We start from the raw sequence: 25,993 nt of genomic DNA on the forward strand, positions 1-25,993 counted from the left end.
TTCCAATTCACCTCGTGATCAATTGAACCCTCGTAGATATAGCTTATATCTTACCCTTAGTGAACCATGTATTGTCGTTAAACAGGTTCTGAAGATGTGAATGACAAAATTATGAAAACGACTTCAGTGTTTTCAAAGCAAGACACAATAATTACCAGCCTTCTGAAAGGAGTCAGGTAAGCTATATGATTTACATTTAACCTGTTAACCAAGCTTTATTAGTTAACAATTTAAATTTGTATACTAAAATCAATGCATGATGCAGTATTTTATTCATTAATGTCGCTATCCCGAGAAATCGCCAAAATAGCGCATAATTGTAACCATTTCATAACAGTTTATATAAAGCTTTTAATTTTACAAATAATATTATAATATAATATATAATATTATTATACATAAAATAACTGGACTGTGTTCCTGAAAAACCTTCCAAGCTACATCCATCAGATTTTAAGGGATTCTTGTTTAAAGTTTAATCAATATTAGTGTATTCCATATATGTGGAATGGGCTGCTAAGTCATGATGTCATATAAAGAGTGACAATAGGGCTGCCATTTTTTGTCAGTCCGTTAATATGAATCACGTGACCAGGTTTTTGTTCTTAACTCAATTTCAGCATGATTGTGGCACGGACTAGTAAAAAAATAAGGTATCCGTGTCACCTTACATACCAGTGTAGCACCAAAACAAGCCGATTAACGTGTCAATACATAGCCCCACGCACACACTTACACTACTACAGGCCGATAGGCGGCCAGAATTGTCATCGTCTGTGATAGATCAGTTTGCGTCTCAATACAATATTTTAAAAATGCCGTCGTCCGTTGTGAAAAAGTGTAAAAACGATACTATATAAGTATTAGTGGCCATATATGAATATTTAAGGGAGAAAAAATTGTGTCACTAGTATCCCCCGTAACCGCACACACACTACCATAACGGTGCTTCACTTGCTAATGTCACGGTGCGGAGTCCTTCTTTTTTTACTCGTCCATGGATTGTGGTTTGGAACGTTTTTCTGGAATTACGTCCAGTTATATGTCTACAGAATATAAGAAGAAAAACAATTTTTTATTTACATTGCTATCTTTAATAGACATTGCGACAAAAATCACCAAGTACACTTTAATGAAAAATTATTGACTGTTTACCAATACTATTTAACATGACATATTTTTGTTATTTTTGTAAAGAAAATTGTATTCAGTTTGTAATAAATCAAATATGCTTCTAATTCTAAATTAAAACTATGGCGATTTTGTGCTAACCTGGCTCTGCTCCATTCCTAAGGACCGTTGGCTCGGTCCCCAGCCTTACGCCAACCGTCCGGATCCATAAATCTTAGTATGTTTCTCGAGCTGTCTGCAGTCCAAGGCCAAAACCTAGTATGCACCATTTTGAAAAATGTTCAGGAGAAGCAAAAAAAAAAAAACTTATTCGAGACCCTTTTAAATTTGGTAAACTATCTTTTTGTGATTATTTAGTAATGGATTATTCTTTAGTAAATATTTATTTAGTAGTAGCTTGGTAGTCTCTCAAAGAAAAATTTAAAGAAATAAATATTATGACTGGTCATTGTCAGTACATTTATGAAAATTTAATATACGTTCACAAAAATCGTCACCTTTTTGCTCTTAATAGTGATTTTCATTAATTTAATACTAGAAAAATAATAGTTAAAAAAAACTAAAAAGCACGCTTTATATAAAATTCAACTAAAAAATAGAAAATAAATTGAAATTGAAAATAGTTTAAAAAATATATATTTTATTGTAAAAAAAAGGGTGGGGTGTAGAAGAATTATTATTTTAATAATATCTTAAAAAGCACCCCACGCTTTTTTTACAATAAAATATATTTTTTTACACTTTTTTTCAATTTAAATTTATTTCCTATTTTTTAGTTGAATTTTATATAAAGCGTGCTTTTTAGTTTTTTTTAAATATTATTTATTTTTCATTTTTTAGTAAAATTTTCTATAAAAGCGTATTTTTAAAACTATTATTAAGTACTTTAACATCAATTCCTGCCTTATCGACTATAGATGAAAATTATATAAATTAACAAAAATCATATTTTGCAAATTGAAAAATTGAATAATTTTATCAAATTAGTGTAATGTCATCGGTCCTCGATAAATCTACAAAGTTTGAACGAAATCTAGCCGTTTAAAGTGGGTCAAAATCGCGCCCAAAGAAGTCGGTTACAAACATACAGGTAGAGCTAATATAAAACGTATAATAAGGGATTGCTTGTAACTAATTCTAGTGGGCTTAATAAGATACATAATAGCTTTAAGGGTAAATTTATACACTTTTATAATAAAGTCCCAGCCACTAATCAGGCATACTCTATACATAAATTAAAATGTTGCTTTGTCGTAAATCCTACTACTCCACAGCTGCATATCTAAGTGATCCGACAGCCTGGGACTAGATTATGATTATTTTATATCAATAGCAATGACAGCACAACATTATATATTTCATTAAAAAGAGCGCAAAAAAAGAATGCTGGGAGAGTTTCTTGCGCCGCTTCTCGTCTCTCAGAGCGCCATTTGCTTCCGAAGCGGTAGTAGTATCTAGTATATTAAAAATGATATCGAAAAGAATTCTAAAGGAATCAATTTTAGGAAAAATAAATGCCTTTTACTCATTTGAAGCGTAAAATTCTAAAAACTGTATCAAATACAAATTTTATAAGACTTACTACAGTATGCCACAGTGGCATCATATCCTGAATTTATGGTCCAATTATTTTAGTATAATTAAATTTCTACATTTAATCACAGAAGTAAGCGAAATCAATTAAAAATAACAAATTGTATTGTAATTTAGGTAGAAGTACGAAAATATATGCTATTTAAATATAAAGCCTCGCTTTTTCTTGTAAAATAAACTATTTATAACATTTTTCCATCAAGATTTTTCGCATTCTTTTAACCCTTTTATTCGAGACCCATATCAACACGGTGTATAAAAATAACTATTCCGCCATTTATAGGAGTCATTCATATATTATATAGAATAGAGTCACTAATAACACAGTAAAATGGTCAATTATTGAACTGCAATAAACAATTAGACTCCCAATCGCCTATTAAAATGGTCGACAAAAAAAGTCCAAGCGGTGTTGTATATACGTATACACTAACTTATGCAGATAACATTAAAACATTCATTCAAAATTACACCTTATATTGAGGCAGTAATGTTCAAAGTCCATTGTATACCCTCATTAGAAGATCGGACGCGAACATGAGCCAAGAACAGTTGAAATGTAATTATTTAGCAAAATGATAAAAATGTCAAGTTAGTAACACAATTTTTTTATTTTAAAGGGGCACTTACCCGAAATACGACAAACGATCTTTTTTAAGTTTGTATATGCTGTTATTTGGATAGGTTTTCACTAAACACTTTGTCATTGCGTGGCATTCATATTCAAAGCGCGGTCGAAACACAACTGTGTAAGTCTAGTTGTTTATTGTACGTCAATGTCAGCCAAATCAGTTAGGTTTGAATTAAGTTGCAAGATTTCACTTGTTTCAATAAAACATTTTCAAATAATTAACGATTTTTAATCCACTATAATTGGAAAAAAATAAGTCTCGCTTTATTCCACTTAACCACTTATTATTTTGATAAAATGTCCTATATTCATATAAATAATATATAGTCAAACAATATTCTTGACAATAACAATATTAAAATGTTTAACAAACACCAATAAAATCAGTCTCTCGAGCTCTCTTTAATATTTTCTCTGTTCACTGAGCGACCTTTGAAAGGCTTCAAACGTTCCATGCAAATGTATTCGGCTCAATGAATATTTGATGCGGAACTCTCTAGAATTGATTATGTATAAGTGCTGATATAAATTCGCTAAGCCAATTTGACCTGTTAGGGCCCAAAGTTATTTAGTTCGCACAGTTAGTACTCAGCATTAGTTGTGATAAGTAGCTCTCAGTTTCTTGGAAACAAATTTATGATTGCCTTCAATGTGACCGAGAAATTTCGGTCGGAAATGTGAGTACTAGTAATTCCTGTACAAGGCGAGGCACTATGGGATTGTTGTTGAAGAGTATGGTGCGATTTTATTATATTATTTGTGTTTCTTTGTACTTCTAGATAGAGTGTTTCAGCTGTGAAAACAACGAAAAAAATTGAGGTTGACAGTCAACCTCTATTTTGAGCAATTTTTCGCCGGTTGTCTAGCAGCAAGTGGTTCTATCTAGACGTATAATTTCTTAATACATTATATTTATAATTATTAGTATTTTGTATTAAACCTATCTTCCACTTATAGTACAGGTAACGCCTAACTTGGGGCAAGATAATTTGTGTAAAAGTAAGTCAATATTTTATTAAATCAGGGTTATAATGCACAAACTTGAGTCTTTTGGGATTTTAACTAAACAAGGTTATGTGTATCCAATTCCGTGGCCTTCCCAATGTTTCGGTCGACTATTTTGCGGATATTGCCAGAAACTTTTTACATTATTTTTGATTTATCCAGATATGCAGTCTCCGTTGCTGCGTTCAACGGTGCTGATACAGGACCGTATTCGATACCAATATTTGAAGATACGAGAGAAGGAGGTATGTTTCATATATTTTATAGTAGTAACTACTTATAACATGAATAAAACTACATAGTTATTATATACAAAATATTTTTTATTATGTCTTCTACCATTATTTGTATTGTATAAAAGTGGGAGGTTCCTTTGCACTGGAAGCCGGCTATTTTATGGGTACCACAATTGCGCCTATTTCTGCCGTGAAGCAGTAATGTGTGAACATTACTGTGTTTCGATCTGAAGGGCGCCGTAGCTAGTGAAATTACTAGGCAAATGTGACTTAACATCTTATGTCTCAAGGTGACGAGGATTTTTCAAGAATCCTAAGCGGCACTGCATTGTAATGGGTAGGGCTTATCAATTACCACCAGCTGAACGTTCTGCTCGTTTCGTCTCTTATTTTCATAAAAAACAAGAAAAAAATATGCGGAAACCAACGGCGAACGAAAGCACGAAAGAGATATCACCCCTCTTTTACTCCCTTCGGTGAACATCATCAAAGACATACACCAGCGTATAGACAAATAAAGTTGCAAGAGAATAGAACAGAAAGAAGAATTCGCTTTCCTTTTCTACTTGCTGTATCTCCGTTCAATGTTACTGTAACCGATTAACTAAAACTTCGAATATTATACCACTATAAAATTTAAAATTGTAACCAAAACTTATGAACGGACTTAAACCCGTCTGAACGGTTGCCTCAGTTGCTAAGAGTGCTCGGACAGAACCCGAGAGAGGCGCGAGTTCCCGTCCCGCATTGTTCATAAATTTTTGTTCCAAATTTAATTTGTATAAATAATCCCAGAAGTGACGGTTATCACTATTAAAATCGGTTTCACATTTCCGGGTTGTCAGGTTTTCTATTCGCTAATATATTATTAGTCTATGTTACACACGCACACTTTTTCTCTTTCGTTCGTTTGGTTTCTCTCGCCGTATTCCATTACACGTGAACCAATCATTATCTACAATATTCAGTATAAGTAATTAATATAGTAATTATCCGCAAAATTTATTTTATAAAATAGTTATACGTACCTAATACGTATTAACTCATACTGTTTTTTTTTTACTATTGTATTTTATTTTATTCTTTGTAAACTGTGTGATCAAATAAAATAATTTTCTTTCTTTTTTTTTCTTATTATATATTCTATTAACACGCGGCGGCTTTGAACCGCCGCCGTAACAATTTTGACCCTATATATTTTTTGCATGAGATTGATGTTCGAAACTATTTGTCAGATAGTTGAAATACGTTTATTTACTAGACGATCCTCATGCTTTTTAAATTAGAAATTAAGTTGTAACGAAATAACCCCAATTTTTCTCAGTTCGGAGGCATACATTTTCGAATAAACAACCCATTTGCAAAAAAAACACAATACCAAAAGAGGTTTTAATAATTTGAGAATATTCCTGGCACATTTACGAAGTGATGTGATGCATAAAGAAGTTTATTTCAAATTTAAATTTAAGACATCGTCGGACTTATACAAAAAATTGCAGTTAATTTTTAGATAATTAGTGACGGATTTTCCTATTTCTTATATTATATTATTATTTCTTATAGATAAAAATCATAAGGTAGTATTGTTTGCGACAAAAGAAATCAATCTATGCATGACGAAGTGAACGATATTCTATCTGACATCGTATACTGGTTTAGCTAATACCTATTGTTAAATAGTAAGAAACCTAAATACATTAAATTTACCGTACCAAATGTCAAAAATGTAGATGCAAGTGTTTTGTTAAACGGAGAGGTGATAGAAACGGTGGAATCTGCTATATTTCTTGGCATAACCCTAGATTCCGAATTACAATGGGGCCCCATATTGAAGGATTGGCGAACAGACTTAGTTCTGCAGCATACGCGGTTAAAAAGCTTAGACAATTAAGGACGCGTTCTCAAAACAGAGAGGCATCGAATCGCACTACTACACTGACACCGCTCAAACACATACACACACTTAAAGTTAATTGCGGGAATCAAATGAATTTGATACTTCAGCAAGTTTGAATTTTATTTTTTTAATACCTATGTATTTTTGATAATTGGTTGATGTATTCGTTTAGTAGTTAAATATTAGAATTTTAGATGGCAATTCTGTCGCATAACGTCGTGTGCAGTAAACGCAGTTTTTTTTAAATCCAAGATGGCCGCCGCGAAAAATTATGATTTCAACAATATGGGTATCGTATCCGAGGTTATCGAGGGTGCAGAGAACAATTAGATAGGTCTTTCAAAATCAAATTTTGAGATTTTTTAATTAGGTTGGTAACAAAATGTGTTTTGTACATATTGTGAGTGAAAAGTCGAAACGTAAATAAAAGATATAAATATAGAAAATATTTAGGGAATGAAGAATTAATTTAGCATGTGGGATATTGTTAGACAGGCCTTTTATAAGATAATTTAAGTTTATGAATGAATTCTAATTTTGACGATGTAAATGACACCCATGAAGAAAATTTTGTAGATTTCATAGGCGCCATCATGGATTTCGATTTAGGCCCGCTATTCGTTATTGTTGACCCTAAAATCCATGAAAATGACACCCATGAAGAGAAGTTGGTAAATTTCATCGGCGCCATCTTGGATTTCGATTTTGACCCGATATTCGTTATTGTTGACCCCGAAAACCATGAAAATGACACCCATGAAGAGATGTTAGTAAATTTCATCGGCGCCATCTTGGATTTCGATTTTGACCCGATATTCGTTATTATTGACCCCGAAAACCATGAAAATGACACCCATGAAGAGAAGTTGATAAATTTCATAGGCGCCATCTTGGATTTCGATTTAGACTCGATATTCGTTATTGTTGACCCCGAAAACCATGAAAATGACACCCATGAAGAAAAGTTGCTAATTTTATAAGCGCCATCTTGGATTTCGATTAGACCTTATATTTAGAGATGAACTTATAAATCACTAATTCTTCAAAAAAATACAGAAACATAATTTATTGAAAATCTGACTGCGTACAAAATATGTAAAGTATCAATGACAGTATTGTATAGCTAATAAAAAATATTCATGTTCGTACAGCGATCTTTCCGAGTACGAGCTGCGGCTTACAACCGACACAGGGTCTACCCACGACGGCGGCCGAGCGCGGACTGAGGTTATTTCGATAGATCTTTCTGTGCAATGCGTACGGAGTGACAAAATAAAATAACCCTTAATACCACACTTTAAAGCTCATGCTTATCAGAAATATATATGAATTTTAGACTATTCATTTTTATTTTTTTCTGAGATTATTTATTAGATATTCATTAATTCATTTCCCGTGATTTTGAAAATATTATATCTGCTTTCCTTACATAATTTTTAAGAGCCAAAATTGTGTAAGTGGTAGCAGAAAACTGATCCTGAATGAAGCCCCATTTCGTCAATTTTGTGTGAAGAGGTAACGGATAATCGTTTTTACGACATAAAATATCAAAATTTCAAAGCAAACATTTCCCGCTAATTGGAGATAAAGAAGTAATCTATTTGTGGCAATTTTTAGTTTTGTTAGACTTAGTTTAATTTCCTCGCAAACTCTACCGAAAAATATCTTATTTTTGTCGGATTCGTAAACGCGTCCTTAACTGACATAGATACGGCGCGACTAGTATACTTTAGTTATTTTCATAGTATTATGTCCTATGGTATATTGTTATGGGGCAACCCTGTCGATATTAATACAATATTTGTGCTGCAGAAGAGGGCTATTCGCGCTATTTAACCTAGGTCCTAAAGAATCATTGAGAGCAAAATTCAAAGAAATTAACATCTTGACTGAACATCTTCCCAATATATTCTTGATAATGTAATGTATGTTCATAGGCACATAAGTGAATTTGCTAGAAACTGTCATAACCATAAAATTAACACCAGGAACAGACATAAACTTATAATGCCTTCTGCTCGGCTAAGTCGAGTTAGTAAGACTTTTGTGGGGCGATGTATATGCTTTTACAACAAGATCCCAGAAAATGTTCAAAACAAAAGTATTACGTTATTCAAAAAAATTGTTAAAAAACGTTTGTGTGGTGAAGGTTACTATCGGGTGGCGCAGAACGAGCATAAATGACTTTTTTACTGATACCACAGGTTGGGAATGGAGTTTCCACCCTCCGGCTATTAAATAATAAGTTTACAATATTACTTTGTAAACATATTTTTTCGATGAAACAAAAAAACAGCGGGCTTTTTTTTTATATGGGGTTTTTTTTTCTTATAAGTAAAATAACAATAGGTTTGAATAAATACTAGATAAGTCATAACTTTGACCTTTTAAACAAAATAAAATATATCCATAAGACATCAATAAATCAGCTATAAAACCCAATGATGTTCTTTACACATATAAATAAATAAATTTAAATGTTTTATAAAAAAATGGCTCTGTCATAAATCCTATTACTCCACTGCTGAATATCTAAATGATCGGACAGCCTGGGACTAGATTGTGATTATTTTATAGCGATACAAATGACTGTACAATATTCTATATTTTTATTGAAAGGAGCGCAAAAAAGAATGCTGGGAGAGTTTCTTGCACCGCTTCTTCTCTCTCAGAGCGCCATTTGTTTCCGAAGCGGTAGTAGTATCTAGTAGTTATTAGAAATGATATCAAAAAGAATTCTAAAGGAATCAATTTTGTGAAAATAATTAATGCCTTTTACATAACAGCCTATGAAACTTACCAACTTCTCTTCATGGGTGTCATTTTCATGGATTTTAGGGTCAACAATAACGAATAGCGGGCCTAAATCGAAATCCATGATGGCGCCTATGAAATCTACAAAATTTTCTTCATGGGTGTCATTTACATCGTCAAAATTAGAATTCATTCATAAACTTAAATTATCTTATAAAAGGCCTGTCTAACAATATCCCACATGCTAAATTAATTCTTCATTCCCTAAATATTTTCTATATTTATATCTTTTATTTACGTTTCGACTTTTCACTCACAATATGTACAAAACACATTTTGTTACCAACCTAATTAAAAAATCTCAAAATTTGATTTAGAAAGACCTATCTAATTGTTCTCTGCACCCTCGATAACCTCGGATACGATACCCATATTGTTGAAATCATAATTTTTCGCGGCGGCCATCTTGGATTTAAAAAAAACTGCGTTTACTGCACACGACGTTATGCGACAGAATTGCCATCTAAAATTCTAATATTTAACTACTAAACGAATACATCAACCAATTATCAAAAATACATAAGTATTAAAAAAATAAAATTCAAACTTGCTGAAGTATCAAAGGCATTCATTTTGGAATGGGTGGTAGTTTTTGACTTTCAATCAGTGATGTTACATCCTATTTTGAATAAAAATATTTGAATTTGAATATTGATAACATTATTTAGCGGTCTCTGAAATATATATATATATATATATATATATATATATATATACCTTTTACCTTCTTATTACTTTATTATTTACCTTCATTAATGAAGGTTCCGTCAGAAGACGGCCTGGGTCAGGAAGAAAACAATGCACACAATCTCGAGATGACCGCTTCCTGGTGAACCTGGCATTGAGAAAACGCAAATCTTCTTATCTCAAAAATACTCTAGAGGAAGTTAGAGGTTTGAGAACCTGTCTTGCATGGACATGGACTATCAGGAGGAGGCTTCTAGCTGCCAATATATGCAGTCAGCGTCCTGCCCGTGGCCCTCCATTACTCTGCCAGCGCAGAGTTGCTAGACTGAGCTTCGCTCGTGAGCTGGGGTAGAGTATTATTCTCGGATCTAGCCAGAATATCAGTATATGACGAGGGCTGACGTTGGCGAGTACTGCGGCAAGGGGAACGTATCGCTGAAGTTTGTTTTGAAGTAATATCCCCTTATGGTGGAGGCTCAGTTATGTTTTGGGCAGCGATTAATGTATTGGACCGTACGAAGTTAGTCGTCAAAGAGAATGGCACTTTGAATGCACACCGGTACATATCTGAAGTCCTAATTTATTATGTACAGCCCGGAATAACGGTTCTTGGAGAAAATTTGGTCATGAACAGTTAATCACCGTTCTGGCGATGTGGAAGCTTATATTCAAGAGGGATTCATCGTTTGGATTGGCCAGCTCGAAGTCCCGACTTCAATTCCATAGAGCACATTCGGCATGTTCTTAAACAAAGAGTAAGTTCGATGCAGCCCGCTCCGCAAAACATCAGGGAGCTAAGGAATGTAATTGCTGGGCAGTGAGAGCGTATTCCACAAGAAACAAATAAGAATTGCATTTACAGCATGCCCGGACGAATAGAAGCTGTCATTATAGCAAGAGGGGGGCCATACTTGATATTAAGCTTTTACGTTTTATTTTTAAGTTAAAACAACTGTCTGCTTGATTATTTAATGAACAGATACGACTCTGGGATCATTTTTCATTAATTCCATGGAAATGTAATGACGAAATTGACAGAAAGTACTTTTTGCTTATTTTTTTAAAGTACTGATACAATAATGATACAAGCTACTTAGAATTATGAAATAATCTGAAGATGCCAGTGAACTACTCGTATGCTTTTTACCTAGGTGCTTGTTTTTATTTGCATAAGAGTTATATTTGAATTTGGAAAAGCAGTTTAATATATGTAAAACTTATATAATTCTTATAGGCATTTAAAAAAAGCAAAGTAACTAGGTCGAAACATTTAAGCTTTGCAATATGCTGGGATTAAAAGTCAACTATAAGATATTGGAAAGTTGAGAAGTCCTTTAAAAGTTAAGTTCGTACTTTGTTCAACGGTTTCTAGAGTTAAGCTTTTATTCCGAACAGAAAATTCGAATGTTGCCACAATGTGCACACAGAGTTTTGAAACGGAATTCCTAATTTAAAAATCACTCGAGCACTCACTGATCTCTATGGGTTAAATTAAAGTGTTTATTTTCCACAAAAGTGGGAGGCTCCTTTGCACAGAATGGTGGCTAGATTATGGGTACCACAACAGCGCCTATTTCTGCCGTGGAGCAGTAATGTGTAAACATTAATGTGTTTCGGTCTGAAGGGTGCCGTAACTAACTAAATTACTGGGCAAATGAGACTTAACATCTTTTGTCTCAAGGTGACGAGCGCAACTCTACAGTTGCGCTCAGAATTTTTGGATTTTTTTAAATCCGAAATTTATTTTTTTTAAATGAGCGGCACTGCATTGTAATGGGCATGGCGTATCAATTCAAATTCAAATTCAAATTCAAATATTTTTATTCAAAATAGGATGTGAAATCACTTATTGAAAGTCAAAAAAACTACCACCCATTACAAAGTGAATGCATCAGGTCTGAGAAGAATGGGCGCAACAAACTCAGCGGGCTTTTTTTTTTCATCAAAAATATGTTTTACAATTAAAGTAACATTTACAAAGTAACATTGTACAATTAAACTTATTATTTTATAGCCTGAGGGCGGTCGCTCCATTCCCAATCTGTGGTATTATTAAGAAAGTCATTTATGTTATAGTAACCTTTACCACACAAACGTTTTTTAACAATTCTTTTGAATAACGTAACACCTTTGTTTTGAACATTTTCTGGGATCTTGTTGTAAAAGCATATACATCGCCCCACAAAAGACTTGCTAACTCGACTTAGCCGAGTAGTAGGCATTATAAGCTTATGTCTGTTTCTGGTGTTAACATTATGGTACTGACAGTTGTAGCAAATTCACTTATGTGCCTATGAACATACATTACATTATCAAGAATATATTGAGAAGCAACAGTCAAGATGTTAATTCTTTGAATGTGTTGTTAGTTCTTTGAATTTTGCTCACAATGATTCCCTAGGACCTAGGTTATAAATAGCGCGAATAGCTCTCTTCTGCAGCACAAATATTGTATTAATATCGGCAGCGTTGCCCCATAGCAATATACCATAGGACATAATACTATGGAAATAACTAAAGTATACTAGTCGCGCCGTATCTATGTCAGTTAATTGTCTAATTTTTTTAACCACGTATGCTGCAGAACTATGTAATTTGGAATCTAGAGTTATGCCAAGAAATATAGCAGATTCCACCTCTCCATTTAACAAAACATTTGCATTTACATTTTTGACATTTGGTACGGTAAATTTAATGAATTTAGTTTTCTTGCTATTTAACAATAGGTTATTAGCGCTAAACCAGTACACGATGTCAGATAAAATATCGTTCACTTCGTCATACATAGCTTGGTTTCTTTTCACTTTGAAAATCAGTGAAGTGTCGTCCGCAAACAATACTACCTTATGTTTTTTCTCTATAAGATTAGGAAGATCATTTATATAGATAAGGAAGAGGAACGGTCCAAGAATAGACCCTTGTGGTACCCCCATACTGAGAGGAGTCCCAGGAGATCTCCTGCCATTCACGTCGACCCCCTGAATTCTATTGTTTAGATATAAAGTCAGAAAATCGAGCGCAGTTCCTTTTATGACATAGTGGTATAGCTTTCTGACCAGCGTTGAATGTTGAACACAATCAAAAGCCTTAGATAAATCACAGAAGATGCCAAGTGCATTCTGCGATTCCTCCCAGGCATCAAAAATATTCTTGATCAGCTCAACACCTGCATCCGTTGTTGAACGTCCCCTAGTAAAGCCAAATTGTTTCAAATGAAGTAACTTATGAGAGTTAAAGTAAGTTAGCATTTGGTTTAAAATTATTTTTTCAAAAATTTTACTAAGGGTCGGCAAAACCGACACGGTACGATAGTTTTTCGGGTCAGAAGAGCATCTCGACTTAAATATTGGTGTAATTTTACTATGTTGCAGAAGGTCAGGAAACACGCCACGATTAATACAATTATTAAATACTATTGCAATATATGGTGCTATGACATCAATTATTGAACTTATTATTTTAACAGAAATGCCCCATATATCAGCAGTTTTTTTCATGTCTAGAGATTTAAAAGTTTTAATTATTTCTCCAGGGCTAACAAAACTAAAATTGAAACTTTGTTGACATCCTATAACATTTTCCAGAAGAAGTGACTCAGCAACACTGGTGGAGGAGACAAGAGTGTTTGTGATAGAAACTGGAATCTCAGGAAAAAAATTCTCAAATGCGGTAGCAACTTCCTGCTGAGATTGAATTATTGTATTGTTTATTGATAGATTATATTCAATGTTGCGGTCTTTCAATCTTCCAGATTCCCAGTTAATAACATTCCAAGTCATCTTTATTTTATTTGGTGCATTTTTAATTATTTGTCTGATATGCATAGACTTTGCAATAGAACAAACACTTTTAAATAATTTAGAGTATTTTTTAACTTACTCGAGAAAAGATGCATCATGATTATACAATGATCTCTCACTATACAGTTCATATAGCCTTTGTCTGCTCCTATGAATGCCAGCTGTTGCCCAATCATTAAATAACAGGAGACCGCCTGATTTGACTGTCTTAGAAGTAAATATAGAAGCAAACTCTGTTTTAATTATTTTAAATAACATATCATACATTTCATTTGGATTAATATTATATTTGAATAAATCCAAATTTGAGAATTACAATCAGCTGAACGTCCTGCTCGTCTCGTGCCTTATTTTATTTAAAAAAAAATGCAAATTTATTATTTTTTTTATTTCGTTATTCATAAAATCTGTAAATATTGATTTAAATGAGTGGTATCATTGCCGCTCTTGTCATGCCACTTCTGATTAAAGCTCACCCTTTTTGGAAGTTGTGGTTAATGGTATAATATATACTTTGTACATTTACGAGTACCATTTGTTGAATATAAATTAAATATATTTGATTTGACTGATATCAATCATTTATTTCGAATACAAAGCTCCTGAAGAGGGTCCTACATCGGTGGAATGTTCGGGGATATCTTCAACAGCACTACGCGTGAGCTGGCAGCCAATACCACAGCACAAACAGGCTGGTGCACTCATCGGGTACACCGTGCTTTATGCTGCTCAAGGTGAGACAGTAAAGAAACAATAAATATTCCATAAAGTGATCTTTAAATTAAAGAACTAATGGTTAAAACTTTCGTAAGACATTATTATCTTGTACTGACTAGTTTTGGACCGTCCGAAGGTCCTTCAACCCCGCGCTCCCCGCTCTGTCAAGTCACGCACTAGGACCCTTAATTTGTAATGCGAGATGGGACTTACACTGCACCTATCCTGATGAAGAAGCTTCGGAGCTGTAGATTCGGATCTAAATAGTTATTAACACAAAACAATTGCGGGTGTTATTTGTTCTACAAAAAAAATATGCCTATATGTAAAAACACACAGAATAATTTTTTGACACTAATGACATTTCTCAGGTCGTCAGTGGCAGAATTCAACCTCACCGATCACAGAGGTGCGAATCCAAAGCCTCACCAAATATACAAACTATACGGTGAAAGTTGCTGGATTCTCCAATTACGGTGTCGGGCCATTCTCCTTTCCGATTGTATGCTCCACACTGCAAGACGGTAAGTTGATATTTTACTTTATATTTTGATTTACAAGAGCGCGAGTTGGCAACGTCGCGTGTGTTTACACTCGACGTTGCCAGTTTACGTGGTGCGATTTCAGTGCGACTGCAGTACCGTCTACAAGTATGTTTGCTTAAAACTACGAACTATACCTACTCAGTAAACAATTTATATTAAAACCAAAGCTGCCACACACTACTATGAGATTAATTAACACCGCTCAAACAGATTCTATTATTAACTATGGTCTGAGTAGTTATGGCAGAACTTATAAAACTCATATGAATGAAATTTATAAAATTCAATTGCAAATGTTAAAATTATTGGCTCACAAAAATATTATTAACAACTTTAAAAATTATTGTTGATTGAAGTTGTTTAAGCATTCCAAGATTATTAATGTATAATATGATAAAATCAAATATTTAATTCTTAGAGAAGTTAATGAACCATCCCTATACTAGAGTATTAAAGGCCCAACTATTTTAAGAAACTTTATAAATTCCAAGATATTATTCATTAAAAAGACGAAAAACATCTATGTCATAGGAATGCTAAGTAATATTTTCAACGATTTGCCAGATAACCTACAAAATTTATATTAAATCAATGGAAAATATACAGGCTAAATAAAAAAATGGTATATAGAGCAACAACCATGTTTATGTGTAGACTAATGTAGATATTACAATATCGTTATATAATTGTTATATTTATTGTAATGTGAACGACAACTTACCCAGATAAACCCTTTCCGGGCTTTCGTGGTATTTAGATGTATAAATTTTATTGTATGCTTTGTTTTGAACAATAGATGGAAAAAAATTGTGTATGTACATATTATGTATGCACGCAAGAATTTATACTTTTTGGCCTAACAAAGCAAAAATCCTCAAAATAATTTATTCCTCGTGCTATTCTACGTTTGTAGAAAGAAAAATATTGTAAAAATTTTGCAACCATGGCTTTGACAATTGATCATTAAATAACGCATACGGCTGTACGGGCTTGAACCCTTTTGTCTTTCCTAATGATGGACGAAGAAAGCAAAAAAAAAATAAAAGCAAAAAAAATGTCGCTAACGTCAGAAAGTTTTAGGAACCAACTTCACCCTGTTACTTTTGTGTTACTGTGATACGTGCGCATCTGAGAATTTCACTCTCATATTTTTTTCATAATTCACCTAAAGAAGTATAACTTTAAAAAGACTGTGCTTTTAGCAAAGGAGTTCTGAATAATATTACATACTGCTGATTCTGCGCTTCTGTTCCAAAAGTATGAATCCTCTTCTGATCGCGCGCAGATTAAACATGTATATAATATATATAAAATATTAGCTCAAACTTGTAAAAATGGTGATATATTTGTCATAGTTCCGGATGCACCATCAGAAATCAAGTTACTGTCCCAATCGTCAACGTCTTTATTGGTCAGTTGGAAGAAACCTCGTCAGCCCAATGGAAGATTGCTGCATTATACAGTTTACTGCAAATCTACAGCTAGGTATGTTTCTTGTAGCTTATTTACTCGCACAATACATCTATTCATATTACATAATATAATATTTTATCATATAGTTCACTATTTTGGCGATAATGGCTTACACATTAAAGTGAGGACTAGTTGGAGGTCCTTTGCACAGGATGCCGGCTAGATTATGGGTAACACAACGGCGGCTATTTCTGCCGTGAAGCAGTAATGTGTAAGCATTACTGTGTTTCGGTCTAAAGGACGCCATAGCTAGTGAAATTACTGGGCAAATCAGACTTAACATCTTATGTCTCAAGGTGACGAACGCAGTTGTAGTGCCGCTCAGAATTTGTGGGAATCTTTCAAGAATCTTGAATGGCATAGCATTGTAATGGGCAGGGCGTATCACTTACCATCAGCTGAACGTCCGACTCGTCGTTATAAATTATGGCCGATGTGTAAGCTAATATTGTTGTAAAGTTTCATCAAAACCATTCAGTAATTTTTGCGTGAAAGAGCAATAAACATACATCTATATTTTTTTACAAACTTTCGCAATGTTTTAGAATCTTTATCGCAGTAAATTTTCAGCAATGATGGCCCTGAAGCTCATAGAATAGATTATCAAGAAAGTACGACAGCATACGACGAAACTCACAGTCTAGAGCTGAAGGGTCTTCAAGAAGGCAGGCAGTATGACGTGTGGGTTACTGCTAGCACTGTTATCGGAGAAGGACCTGAAACGAGGAGAGTGACAAGTGTATTACAGCAGAAAGGTATTTATATATAACATCACTTATTAAACTACTTAAACAATTCTTACGTAATACGGCTAATGGCATACCAACTAGACATAATAATTAAAGAAGTAGTTGTAACAGTGATTAATAGTTCACAGGCAAGCGGAGACTCAGACCTCGAACAAAAATATTAATTAGAATTTAAAAAAAAGTACAAAAACATGCTTTAACAGTAGAACATGATTATTAAGTATAATTTATTCGTTATATAGATATATAAAGTACACTTGTTTAAATTGATTAAAGAGATTCTTAGTGAACTTTATATAGTTATAGAATTGTCCATAATAATATTACATATAATAAAAATCTGTACAATTTATTTTATACTATTCTCTGAGTTATCATGTTTCTTTATAAACGATAAAAAGACAAAAGATAAAAAGAAAAAGAAACTCCCGCAGCTGATTAGCTTATAAGATTCACTGAGTAACAGGCTTTCCATTATTATGTGCGAGGGGTCGAAACGAATATCACCCGATGTCACGTGAGGGAGAGTGGGTTCTCGGAAAGTATCACGACATTTATTTTTTGTGATTGGAAGAAAACTATACATAAATTGAGGTGTTTTTTTGAATTTGGAGTTATTTTGATAATAATATTTGAAAATCCATGATTATCCAAATTTTTTGTCTTTAATCAATCCGACACATGTTTCACATCTACAAGAGGCATCCTCAGGAGATATTGACTCGCAAAATTCTGGCACAAAACTGGCTTAAATTAAAATAAGAAAAACGAAGTGGTCTTAAATAAAAAATAAGCAAAATTTCTACGCAATACCTAACTTACACTTAAAATACGCATTTGAAAAGATAACGTTATGGGGGGAGGATTGTCTCACCAAGAGTAGAGGGAGGATCCAAAAATTACCAAAATCTCAAATAATTAATGGATGCCCTCTAAACTTTGCGAAAGAATATACTCGTGTGACTAACCAATTTCGACGCCGCGAACGAGTAAACCGCTTATAGCCGGGTATCCACCAAAGCAGAGAGGAGAGGAGATGTGAGCTGTGTTTATAGCAACGCTTTCGGGTATGCGAGGCGCGGAGAGAAGGCAGCGGGGTAAAGGGTGGGCTGACTTCATCCATTTCCACCTAAGCTAAGCGGAGAGGAGATGTGGAAATAACGAAATCTAATTGGTTACAAAATATATTATGTCCGGTCCTCTCCGCTTTGGTGGACACGGGCCTAACGGACTATCAGACTAGGTAACAAAATATGAAACTTTCTATCATAGACTTAGATTAAACAAGCGTATAGATAATCTAATAGCTCGATAATACGTGACCAATCTTGATTTGTCAATATGTGCGTTAGTGGTTTAATATTCATAATAATTAGGAGCTAATTCCAAGCGTGGCTGACTTGTTCACGAGTTGTAAATCAAAATTGGTTACAGTAACAATAGATTCGCTTTCCTTTTCTATCTTGATGTATCTCCGTTAGAGATGATCTTCTCTTTCGCACGCTTAGTTTGTCTTCACGCTAGTATATTGTAAGTCTTATTGTAGTAAGTCATGTTTCGAATGTGTGGTAGATTTTTGACGTTTAATAAGTGATTTTAAGTCCTATTTTGAATAAGATATTTGAATTTGAATTTGTCTATGGTTACAATTGACAAGTCTGTGTCCTAATAAGTAGCTCCATTACAATATTAACAAATTCAAAACCATAAGTAACATCCTGTATGGCTTACCATGTCAGATAATTTAATCCAACATTCGCAGGCCTAACCGCTTGCGGTCTGTGCACGTCCGTGAAATATGCTAACTAGCTCGGTTATGTCACTGGAAAATGCTTTGAACAATTTCTTTTTTATGTATTTAACAATTCACGTACTGGCTTAACTTAAATTATCTTAAAAGTAAAAAGTAAGTAATTAACTCACACAGCAAACGAGTAGGAAAAGTTGACTAATACCTATTAATAATAATAATTTATTCAAATCTAATATATTATGGTTACAGAATATTTAGTGCACTACCCTCTGCGGTAGGATACCCTGAGTATCATAGGCTAGGTCCTTCCGAATGCTTGACACATTAACATGACATTATTACTTAACCTTACTAAAAAGTGTGTGTGCCCGTGCGCACGCGTGTGTGTATGTATGTGTATGTGCAAATGCCTACTACTCGGCTAAGTCGAGTTAGTAAGACTTTTGTGGGGCGATGTATATGCTTTTACAACAATATCCCAGAAAATGTTCAAAACAAAATATTACGTTATTCCAAAAAATTGTTAAAAATGTTTGTGTGGTAAAGGTTACTATAACATAAATGGTTTTCCGACAAGGTAAAAGAAAATATCTGGGACTTACTAAAGACCAGAAACTTACCTGGAATAGTCAAGTGGACGGTATTGTGGCAAAAGGCAAAATTTAAGCAAAGCTTATTTAATGTTATAATAAAAATAAAATAAAATAAGCCTTACAGTGTTCTTCATATTGATTTTGCGCCTTTGAATTTAGTCACACTTTATATTTCAATTTTACTTTACCTCTCCTTTTAACTCCGATTATGCTTGTTTCTATGCTGTTTTGACAGACATTTATTTTATTTGATAATTGTTAGGTTAGGCTAGGGTTGTCATACAACCATAGGTCAAGCAAGGTAAGATATACATATTATAAACCTTTCTTTTCTCTTTAATTGGCATTCCCTTGTCCTTCATAACTGAGAGATACTGAGAGACCAATATGTCTTCCAAGTATTGGCTATCGTCCAGTCAATTTCATTACGCATAGTATGTTATAAGAGATCCATATTTATTTTTATTAATCTCCATAAAGTCGCTGAAACAAATAATTAAAAGTGATTATTATGAAATTACTATTCATGATAGCTACCCATTTATTACCTATGCTTTGACTTTAGTACTATAAGGGTAAAAAACACAAGAAACTCTTGTGTATTTTGTATGATTTTATATCGAAGACGATATAGGTACATTTAAGGAGAAGGTACATCAGAGTTCAAGCTGTATGTGGAATTCATTTTTAATTTTCGTATTAAAATAGGGAATTTGCCATTGGCTATTACCCAAATGGTGATAACTTATCATAAAATGATGTGAATATTTCTCTAAATCTCATTCTAATCCATATAAAATAACTTCACATAATTTACTCAGTGGTGGCTGGTGTTTCGTCCTTGGGTGGTGAAGTAGTAGTGCCAGTTCACGGATCTCTAGTACTCATGTGCCGGAGTGTGGGCGTACCACCACCTCGCACCGTGTGGTACCACAACCATTACATCATCACACATCACCCAAGATACAAGAGGAATAAGGACGACAGCTTATTTATCAAAGGTAAGATTTGAAAATTGAAAAACGAATTTTTAAAGTAGCAGAGTTCGCCACGTGCCAGTGGGAGGCTCCTTTGCACAAGATGCCGGCTAGATTATGGGTACCACAACGTCATAGCTAGTGAAATTACTGGGCAAATGAGACTTAACATCTTATGTCTCAAGGTGACGAGCGCAATTGTTGTGCCGCTCAGAATTATTGGGTTTTTTAAGAATCCTGAGCAGCACTGCATTATAATGGGCAAGGCGTATCAATTACCATCAGCTGTCAGCTGAACGTCCTGATCGTCTCGTCCCTTATTTTCATTAAAAAAGAACACATTTTTAGACGCTTGGCAACGCTCCTAAGATTCCTGTGGTGTTATAGGAAAGTATGGGTCGCGGTGACCAACATAATTTTTATGATTTAAATAATATAAAGTGATATTCACATCATCAATGACGAGATGAACAATGAACTCTCAAAGAGTGTGTGTTGGTTTGAGACGAATCATTTTCAAAACAATAACATAAAACGTACTACTCCACAGTTGAATACCTAAGCGATCGGACAGCCTGGGGATAGATTATCATTATTTTATAGCAATAACAATGACAGTACAATATTGTATATTTCATTTCAATAAAAAGAGCGTAAAAAAGAATGCTAAGAGAGTTTCTTGTGCCGTTTATTCTCACTTAAAGCGCCATTTGTTTCCGAAGCGGTGGTAGTGTTTGAAATGACATTAAAAAATAATTCTAATAGAATCAATTTGAGAAAATAAATGTCTTGCCTATAGTAAAAGCCTATACATATTTTTTGTAACTTGTTAACATTATATTGACCAATCACTAAGCGGAAACTACACTTGCTAGGCGATAGCAATAAAAAAATAACAATAAGATTAAAAAGAGCGCAAAAAAGAATGCTGAGAAAGTTTCTTGCGCCGTTTATTCTCACTCAAAGCGCCATTTGTTTCCAAAGCGGTGGTAGTGTTTGAACAGACATCAAAAAATTAATGTAAAGGAAACAATTTGAGAAAATAAGTGCCTTTATGCCTTTAATAATAATAAAAATAATAAAGCCCTTTATTCAGACCAACTTAATATCTATTTACAAAGTATTATAATCTAAAATCTATGAATATAACAAATTTATTTTTATTTGCTAAACTAGTCTGAATATATTCTATTCTAATACTTAACTATTTTTTGTTGGTCTGTTTGCCAATCGGCAAAGGCCTCCTCCAACCTTTTCCATTCCTGCCTATCTTGGGCGACTCTATTCCATGTAACCCCTGCTACTTGTCAAATATCATCATCCCACCTTTTCTGTGGTCTGCCCCTTTTCTTTTTCCCTTCTCTAGGGTACCAGCGTGTTACAATTTTGCTCTATTTCTCTTGACCTCTTATCATGTGTCCTGCCCATTTCCATTTCAGTCTTTTGATTTTGGATGTTATGTCTATGACCTTTGTCTTTTTTCTGATGTAATGGTTTTTTATTCTGTCCAACCTTTTCATATTCAGCATACTTCTTTCCATTGCATGTTGGCAGGTTTCCAGTTTTCTCGTCATATTTTGTGTTAAAGGCCATGTTTGGCTGCCATACATTAAGACAGGTAGTACGCAGGTGTTAAATAGTTTTTTCTTTACATAAATGTGAAGAGTTTTGTCTTTCATGGCCTCTCTCAGACTCCAGTATCTCTTCCAGGCATTTGCTATTCTTCTCTCAACTTCTTTAGGTATAGGATCTTCTTGTATTATTAGCTGTCCCAGATAGGTGTATTCGTCGGTGTAATCGATTTGGTTATTTCCTAGATGTATAGTGGTTTTCTTTCCGTTTGTCATAACCTTCGTTTTCACTGGGTTCAACTTTAAGCCTATCTTCTCATTTCATCCGCTAATTCATGGATCATTTGTTGTACGTTTCAGCAAAAAGCACTATATCGTCTGCGAACCTCAAGTGTGTTAGGGAGGCTCCGTCGACATTGATTCCGAGGTTTTCCCAGTTAAGGCCCCTAAAGATTGTTTCAAGAACCGCTGAAAATAGCTTTGGAGATAGAGGGTCTCCTTGTCTGACTCCCTTTTGTACTTTGAATGGTTCACCTTTCTATTCTAGCTGGATTCTTGCGGTACTATGACTATATACATTTTTTATTAGACGGATATATTTTTGTTCGATTCCTTGTTCCTTAAGGGACTTCCATATCTTTTCGTGATGCAAGGAGTCGAATGCTTTGGTATAGTCTATAAAAGCAATGTAGTATTCGCGCTGATAGGCTTTATACTTGTCTAAGATCTGGCGGACAGTATTAATGTGATCGACTACTGAGTAGCCTTTCCGAAAGCCCGCCTGTTCGATGGGCTGATGTTCATCTAGTGTTCCTTCTATCCGTTTTAAAATTATCTTGGCAAATATCTTATATATATTAGACATGAGACTGATTGGGCGGTAGATTCCGATGTCGTGTTTATCTCCCTTTTTATATAGAAGGATAATGTTTGATTCTGTCCATTGTTGTGGGATGATTTCTGTGTCTATTATATCATTAAACATTTCCGTGAGGATCGGATTACCTGCTTATTTTGCATTATGATCTCGTTATTTATACCATCTAGTCCTGGTGCTTTGTCTTTCCGTAGTGTGTCTATTGATTTCTCTCTCTCTACGTGAAGAATTTCGGGAATATCTGAGGTCTCGGCCAAATTCATTTCTTCTGGCGAAATGTTTTTGTATGCATATAGATCTTAGTAATAGGATGTTGCAATTTCCAATATGTCATTTCTGTCGTGGTTCCATTTTCCTCTATTGCTTTTCATTTTTACGACCCAGTCTACAGATTTACTTAGTTCCTTGTGTGCTTTTTTGATACCACCCGTTTTTATTATATGTTTTTCAATAGTCTCCATTCTATTTCTATTCCTATCTATTCTTATGTTTTTATTTACTTATTTGTTAATTTCTCTCAGATTTTTTCTTCTGTCCTTTGCATCTCTTGTGTTGATTAAGTGGCTCCTTTTTTTAGCAATTTAATAGTGGTAGTTGTTAGCCATTGCTTGTGTTCCCTACTGGAATTTGCAGCGTTTTTTGTTTTAGTTATAATAATATTCTGTATCCAGTTGTATTTTTCCTGTATGTTTAGGTTCTTTGTATTTTCTTTAAAGTTTGTGAATTTCTCTCTCAGGCTGGCCGATAATTGTTCCATTTTATGTTTTCCGAGCTTGACATTTACTAGTTCTTGCCTTGGTCTAGATTTCTTTTATATTTTTATCTTTTATGATTTTACACTTGTATAATAGACCATGAGTCTTGGTATCCTGGTAGCTTTAAATTCATCATTGCTATGCGCTCCGAAATGCCCATGAATCCTTCTATAAAGTTTGTCAGGTGTTTCTTTACAATAAAGCCAACCCCATGATGGCCAGGAGTGGTCCCTTTATGGTATAATAAGAAATCCTGATATGAAACTATCCTTTCTCCCAATCGTCTCACTTCGCTAAGGCCAACGATGTCCCATTTGATATTTTGACCGCGTATGTCAATTCTATTAAGTTCTCTTCATTTCTCAGAGTAAGGGTATTTAGTGCTGCAATATAGATTTTTTCTTTTCTTTTTTGGATTGTTGGAGGGTTGTGGTCCTCATCCCCCACGAGGACCAGTCGGATTTGGGGAGATTGTGTTTTTATATTTTGTTGATTTTCGTAGTTTGTTTGAATTTCCGGTGTTCCAAATGTTGATTGCTATTGGTTCTTGCGTGTGGAAATATTGGTTAGAGTGTTTGATTTGATTTTCATTGCATCGAAGGCGTTTGTTCTATTGTTTATTAGAGAGCTCAGTGATTGTTGCTTTTAGGGCTGAGATTTTGACGGTGACTGTGGTGAGGTAGATTGCTCTTTTTTCCTTTTGTCATTGTTGGTGTTAGGTTCTTAAATTATTATTTTATCATATTTCAGATAAGCTATGTTTCCTTTTTTCCTCTCTTCTAGTAATTGTGGTTGCAGAGCTTTCCTTTTACCTAATACTTCTTTCGAGTAATCCTGCGATACATAAATTCCGTTAAGATTCTTTTTGCTTTTCAGAATTTCCTTCTTCTTCCATTCACTTAAAAAGGAACATAGTACAGGTCTCGGATTAATTCCTGCTTTTGGTTTTCCTAAGCGGTTTAATTTGTTTACATCGTTTTCTTCTAACTTGATGTTTATGTCCCTTTTGAACTTCTCCTTTATATTTTTAAATAGCTCAGCTGTTAAGTTTTCGCCCTCTTCTAATCCAAAAATAATTAGGTTATTACTTTTTTAAATGTTCTATCTCCTTCTCTAATTTGCCGATTTTTTCTTTTAGTTTTTCGTTTTCCTCCTTGATAGGCATTAGTTTTTCATCCATCCGATCCATAATAGTGTTTGTAAGAGATTCTTTTGTTAGTTCGATTGTCTGATTTTTCATTTCCATTTTCATTTTTTCAAATAATATTTCAAATTGTCTATCCATAATGTCAGTTACGTGAAACGGAACGTAACAGTAAACAGTAACTTTGGGTTTTCTTGTTCTGGCAACACTCTAGTTGATACCAAATGAACCAGATGACAGTTAGAGTGACATCAAAGTACCAGTGATATTAGACTACAGTTGAAGTTACGTGCAAATTATTTAAATGTCAAAAAGGCGGTTAATTAATGATCTAACTTCGGATGATGATGTTGTGGATCTTCTATTTAACTTTACTGGAAGGATGTAGTGAGATTTCGACTGATGTTTTTTTTTGAACGTTTTTGAGCGGTGGTTTTGTTCAGATATAGCGTACAACTTTTTAAATCTCCGATTTTCTACAACTCTGTAGGCACCTTTGCAACCAGAGTATCCGGCACCAGTATTGTATAATTATGTTTTTTTTTTGTTAGTAGCAAAATACAGATGTCGCTTTCGTTTATGGTCTTCTTTTGACTGGGCTGAATGAATGCCTAGCCTTTGCCTTTACCGTTCAGGACGATTCAGAAAATTTATACAGATGTCAACTGTCAAATTGCTTGGTTCGTTAAATTTCAAGTTCAAGAAAGTTAGCCCCCCAGATTTTTATTTTTTTTTTTATTTTTTTTTATTACATCGCTAGTTTGCCATTTGTTCTTGATTGTTCTCTATAAACATTTGTTTGTTCTCAATTTTTTTTTTAAATAAATTTGCAATTCATTAATTTTGGTTAGGTTAGGTTATGTTAGAACAGTTAAAACAACGCACGAGCCGAGCGTAGCGTGCCGCGGCAGCGGCCGGCGAGTGCCAGAACCAAATAGTAGGCGTTTCCCCCCATTTTTAATTAATTGTTTTTAAATAAACAACAAAAGAACAAACAATTATTTATAGCGAACAATTAAGAACAAACTACGAACTAACGATATGC

General features: G+C 34.1%; 1 protein-coding gene across 1 annotated transcript in view; it reads left to right on the forward strand.

Annotated features, from left to right (window-relative positions):
* The window catches only part of LOC126976365 (cell adhesion molecule Dscam2-like), a 101,048-nt gene that overhangs the window by 54,773 nt on the left and 20,282 nt on the right, over nucleotides 1–25,993 (forward strand). Inside the window, exons 17-23 of the mRNA XM_050824663.1 lie at nucleotides 86–176; nucleotides 4,523–4,605; nucleotides 14,394–14,528; nucleotides 14,883–15,035; nucleotides 16,412–16,541; nucleotides 17,100–17,284; nucleotides 20,446–20,625. Of these exons, the coding sequence (XP_050680620.1) occupies nucleotides 86–176; nucleotides 4,523–4,605; nucleotides 14,394–14,528; nucleotides 14,883–15,035; nucleotides 16,412–16,541; nucleotides 17,100–17,284; nucleotides 20,446–20,625 (957 nt within the window). The remainder of the gene's footprint in view (nucleotides 1–85; nucleotides 177–4,522; nucleotides 4,606–14,393; nucleotides 14,529–14,882; nucleotides 15,036–16,411; nucleotides 16,542–17,099; nucleotides 17,285–20,445; nucleotides 20,626–25,993) is intronic.

This window comes from Leptidea sinapis, chromosome 40, assembly GCF_905404315.1.
Source record: "Leptidea sinapis chromosome 40, ilLepSina1.1, whole genome shotgun sequence".
Taxonomy (NCBI): Eukaryota; Metazoa; Arthropoda; class Insecta; order Lepidoptera; family Pieridae; genus Leptidea; species Leptidea sinapis.